Consider the following 6,000-nt stretch of genomic DNA (forward strand, 5'->3'; position numbering starts at 1 on the left):
CTATCCCCTTCAACAAGACTTCATCATCCAAAATAATTCTTCTTCATAAAGAATCTCCAAGAGTTCCTCTTGAAGACTCTTCTCCAAGTCAAAAAGGTAGTTTGAAAAACCATTAGAGCCTTGGGATTTTTGAATACCCTCCAATCTCGCTATGAGGCGAGCCTTTTTCTTAAAAAGATTACCAAGCACATTTTTATTCCAGATATCACAAACAAGGGAGATGTCATTCAGTTTGTCAAAATTTTTTTTGTTACTTTTACACCACTCAAAGGGCACAAGGGAAAAGAAGGAGGGTTCCAAACACCACATTGGTTCAAAGCGAAAATGTTTTGGGGCTTGGAAACCAATTCTTTCAGCAAAGCATAAAAGGATGGGACAATGGTCAGAGGTAAGACGGGGAAGAATTTTTAAGTGGCTAGAAGGAAAAAGAGAGATCCACTCCATATTATTCCATGCTCTGTGATCAAGTCTTTCAAAAATAGGCCCAATTTTCCTCTTATTAGTCCAAGTAAATTTCTGACCACAGAAACCCAAATCAAGCATATTGCATGAACGCATACAATTAAGTAAGGCGTTAGCTTTGTGTAATTTAATCGGTCTACCACCAAACTTTTCATGAGAGAAGCACACTTCATTGAAATCACCCAAAATTACCCACGGCAAATCCATAAAAGAACTAAACATTTCAAAATCAGACCATAGCAATTTTCGCACACGAAATTTAGGATTAGCATAAATACTAGAAAGGAAAAATTTTTTGGGGGGAGAAAGAACCTGAAGAATACCATGAATCCCCTGACAAGTTGTTCTAGTGGGTTCAAACGAAACATGGCTTGACCTATACTAAACAATTCATCTAGAAAACCCAGTCGGTTCCACCATTAGCCATTCATCATAAGGGAGCTTCCGCATAATTTTATCCGTGCCTGTCCTACATACCCATACAGATTTCAGAAATAACGATCAGATGAGGTTGATGCTGCAGAATCAAGAGACAAATATTTCTTAAGAAGGAGAGCCTCACAATCCCTATCACATTCTAGTAAAGAATTGACATATCACGAATTGTGGGGGGGGGGGGGGGGGGGGGAGAGAAAAGGGATCTACTTCCCCGCTTGGTAGATCTCTCAAAAACTGTCGATCCTGCCCAGAAGTCGGATTGAATAAAATGTAATGCCTCAGCTCCAGGGATAGACTTATTGACCTTTTGAGTTCGTGCACTCCTACGAGCTCCCAGCCTATAGTCAATTGAATTTGACGTTCTCTCCTTCTAGAATGCTCCAATTTCATCACATTCGTCCAATTTTGAGTTTCTATGGTGATTGCAAGAAATTACAGCTGTATCATTTCGATATGCCGAGGGAGAACCAGAGGGGTATCTAGGATCGAGGAAAATTCTGGTGGAATAACCTCCCTGGAATTCTCTAACATCAGTTGTTCCATCCTCTAGAAGAAAAATTGTTCACAGCTCCCACTAAAAATTCCATATCTGCCACATTTGGGAGGTGGGCAAGAAGAAGATCGCCTAGGTTCGACAACATTTTCATCTCCTTCCATTCAGCCGGAACTTGTAGTGGGTTCAGAATGCACTGACGGAGGACCTCTGGCAGAACAATGTTGATATCTGCCCAATGTTGTGTTTCCATCATGAATTGAATGACATTTGGATTCAGGTCCGAAATTCCGGTTTTCGGTGACGTCAGATCTACCACATGAGATTTCCAGGTTGGATAAATTTCTTGAGGAAAGGGAGGAGTCCAAGGAGGTGACGCTAACGAGTTTGGAGTGCTAGTCGGGGTTGAAGATGGAGAGTGGTCGGGGCTTCTAGATGGGTGAAATATGTCGCGCACTGGAGATGGGTTGTAGGTTGCATAATTGGAGACCATCTTGCTCAAGTGAAGGGGAATCCGGAGAGAGAAATTGGAATGGGTTAGTTGAAAGAGGGATGGAATAGTGGGAGTTTGGACTGGTTTGACTAGAGGAGGGAGAAGAATTATCTAAAGAATGAAAGTGAGGTCCAGCTGTAAGGAGATGAGGTGAATCTAGGGGGTGACGTGTTAAAATGTGAGGGATTTCAAAATTGAAATCTTTTTTTCCCAAAACAAAAATTTGGCGCCCATTCGAAGAAAAACTCTGTTTCCTTTTTTCTACCCATCTCATGGTTGATCTACCTCTCTGCTGCACTTCTCCGTTTGCCGACGCCTGCTTCAGATTTTTCTTTGATTTGCAGACAACTTGAACCCAATCATCCTTTGTCTTTGATGAAGAATTGTTTACCACAGGGGTTTGACTTTTTTTTATCCTGCATTGGGTTTTTCTTGCAATCCGAGGTCCAATGACCATACCCTTTACACCCTTTACAGAATTTTGATGCATCTTGCATCTGAACTGGTTGCAGGAAGTTGCCAATCCAAATCGCCGACGGAGAAGGCTTAGACAGATTAATCTGAATGAGCAGTCTTGCAAAGCGAACTCTATCCCTATCCATTGTCTTCACATCAATTTTAACAAGATTTCCTAAGTTATTGCCAATGCCCATTAATATCTCCTTATCATAAAAGTCAATTGGTAGCTCTGGCAACGTGACCCATAAAACTGCAGAATCAATTACCGCGTCCGAAGGTCTAAACCCAGGTTCCCACAATCTTAAAAACAGAGGAAAACCCCTAATTTTCTAAGGACCACGCTCAAGGGTATCTTGCAAATCTTCTTGAAAATTAAATTTAAGCAAAAAGAAACCTTTCCCCAACAGATGGATATCCCAACCAGAGCAGTGCACAAAAGCATTTTCAAAACGTCTTTCAAGAAGGAGAAAGAGAAGGACTTGCCTATAACTTTCCCAATCAGCGAGAATTTTCAATTAGTACAGAGAGAAACGCATCGGTCCTTGTCTAACAACAAGAAAACCTGACTTTCAGAAACAAACCCAGGGGGAGGAGAGGAGGCAGCTAGAGATTGGAAAGAAGAAGGAGGAAGGGAGAAGGCAACAGATGGATGAGGGGAGGAGGGAGCGGATTTGAAGGATTTAGGAAGGGATACCAGCGGCGAGCTCACAGAAGATGAATGCTGATGATGGCGGACTGGGTTACCTACAAGATCAGGGGGAGGGGGAAGGGGGAGACATTTTTTTAACTCATTCACGGAAAGCATTAGGAGTGGTATCTCTTAATTTAGCACTCTCAAACATACTTGTTAAAAATACAAATAATTTGTAAAATATTAAATCATTCCAAGTAGTTGATTTAATCCACTTATTTTTGAGTTTATGTACGCAAAATTTTGACATTATTTTCAAGTGCAAGTATTGTCCTAGCATTTAAAATGTATCCTAATATCTCTAACAGATTATTATTTTAAAATGATGTCTTTGATAATTGACTAATTAATTGAGAGTTGATGTAACATTACCTCGAAAATGATATGTTCACCATGCTCGAACCGGACTTCCTCCACCAAAGGGGAACTATCTAATAGGATAGTTATACCCTCAAATTCCAATTCGTGAAAAGCAGTTTTAATTGTCAGATTTCTCGCATGGTTTCTCGTAAGGTTTACATTTGCAAGAGGAAGTAACTTCATGGTAGAATTTAATATAGAGTTAAATAATCCACATATATTACATGAAAAATAAACAACTAACTGAATAAAAGTTGACGAACAAAAAAAAATCAAAGTAGGGAAAGTAAAGTAAAATATAAACCGGTCATAAGATGACGTTATCCCCTCCATCATATAATATATTGTCATTTTCTTTTTGTTATAAATTGTTTTCAAGACAAGACTTTTACAATCAATATTTTAATTACGTATTTATAATATTATACCAGTATTAAAAACATACCGATAATATAAAATTGCATATTAAGACGTTTCTATCGAGATGTGAGATGATTATGTTTTTTGTATACATTGGGGTCAGAATTTTATAATTTGATTATACAAAAAAAAAAAGACACTTTATTATAGGATAGATGGAATACAATTCATTTCACATTTTAAAATAGGTGTACCATGCAAATTCTGATCCAATTAGCCCACCTATTTCCTGCATGGTGTGGAATGTTCAAGGGGCGGGAAGTCGTACTTTCATTGCTGGATTGAAAGAAACTATTCGTATAAATCAACCGAACGTCTTGGCTTTGGTTGAAACCCACATGGGCGGGGAACAGGAGTTGTGAATTGCCAATATCCTCAATTACAGGGGTCATACTCGTGTCGATGCTTAAGGCTTTAGTGGCGGGATATGGATCTTTTGGAAATCAAAGCTGGTGACAATTGAACCTATCATTAAACACAACCAATACATAACCATGGACATCACTAGAGTGGGTGGGCAGCCTTGGTACTTCACGACTGTCTATGCTAGCCTAGACCCGACCCGTCGCAAGGACTTATGGAAAGAATTAAAGAAATTTTCTTCAAAACATAACAAACCATGGTTAATTGCAGGCGATTTTAATGACACTAGATACCCAAGTGAACGAAGTAGTTCATGCCCTGAAATGACTAGGCGCTCTGCTAGGTTCAATGACTTGATGCAGGACATGAATTTGCTGGAAATCGAGTTTGTAGGGGCCTCTCATACCTGGGCAAGGGGGTTAACTCCTGAGACTTGGACGAGTGCTCGACTGGATAGAGCATTTTGCAACAGTGAATGGGGCTTAGCTTTTGAGCGTACAAAAGTGAAACATCAATCTTCCGGCAGTGGTGTCTGACCATTGTCCAATATTTATTGATCCAAATGGTTTTGTTCCGTTATAAGTGATGAAAAAACCATTTTGGTTCCAAGCAACCTGGCTTTCTCATGAAAAAAGTCATGATTTCCTCACTAAAAAATGGAACACCACAGATCCTCTTGTCCCTGCCTTAGCAAACCTGGCTAATGAATTGCAAACCTGGAACAAGGAAGTGTATCATAATATTTTCAGAAGAAAACGCACTCGTCTTGCTCGTATTGCTGGGGTCCAAAAGTCTATGTCTTCAAGCCCTCATCGGGGCTTGATCAAATTGGAAGCATCTTTAAGAAGAGAGTTGGACGAAGTTCTTGAAGAGGAAGAGTTATATTGGTATCAAAAAGCCTGGGTGGATTGGATTCAAAACGGGGATCGAAATACAACATTCTTCCATCTTAGTAATGTTATTCGAAGGTGGAAGAATAAAATTGTTGCGTTGAAAAACGAACAAGGAGATTGAATTCATGATCCGGAAGAAATTAAATCTAATGTTGTTAACTACTTATCTAATCTTTTTACAAAGGAAGGTGGGAACGATTTATTTCAAATCCCTTGTGATATTTTCCCCGAGCTCTCTGTGAGGGATTGGAATAATATTTCAAGACTTTTCCATGGAAATTGAAGAGGTGATACATCATATGGGTTCCCTGAAAGCTCCAGGACTGGACAGTTTTCAAGCTTTATTCTACCAAAAGAATTGGGATCTTGTCAAAGAAAAGGTGTGCCTAGCTGTTTTGGATGTTCTCAATGGCAAAGGTTTACCGGAAAATCTGGATGATACTCACATTATCCTCATCCCGAAGGTTGATAACCCAGAAGGTCCTTCCCAATTTTGTCCCATTGGTCTTTGTAATGTGGTGTACAAAATTGTGACTAAAGTCATAGTTAATAGAATCAAGCCTATTCTCCCTGTGCTCATATCGAACACCCAAGGAAGCTTTGTCCCGGGGCATCAAATTACTCACAACATTGTTATCTTTCAAGAAGTCATCCACACTATGCGAAAGAAACAAGGGTCGAAGGGGTTTATGGTTATAAAGATTGACTTTGAGAAAGCTTACGACCGTTTACGTTGGAGTTTTATTCGTGTTTGCACCTTCCCTATTTATTGATAGAAGTCATCATGGAGTGTGTCTCCTCTGCCTCTTTGAAAGTGCTTTGGAATGGGGAACCATCTCAAAGTTTCACTCCGACTCATGGGATTAGACAAGGTGATCCGCTTTCTCCCTACTTGTTTGTGATGTGCATGGAGAGACTTTATCAAACT

General features: G+C 39.7%; 1 protein-coding gene across 1 annotated transcript; it reads left to right on the forward strand.

Annotated features, from left to right (window-relative positions):
• Positions 1-4,764: 4,764 nt before the first annotated feature.
• Positions 4,765-5,193, forward strand: LOC145575705 (uncharacterized). Its single transcript, XM_081633526.1, has one exon. The coding sequence runs from the start codon at positions 4,765-4,767 to the stop codon at positions 5,191-5,193; it is 429 nt and encodes a 142-aa protein (XP_081489652.1).
• The last annotated feature ends 807 nt before the right edge of the window (positions 5,194-6,000 follow it).

This window comes from Chenopodium album, chromosome 13, assembly GCF_948465745.1.
Source record: "Chenopodium album chromosome 13, dcCheAlbu1.1, whole genome shotgun sequence".
NCBI lineage: Eukaryota > Viridiplantae > Streptophyta > Magnoliopsida > Caryophyllales > Amaranthaceae > Chenopodium > Chenopodium album.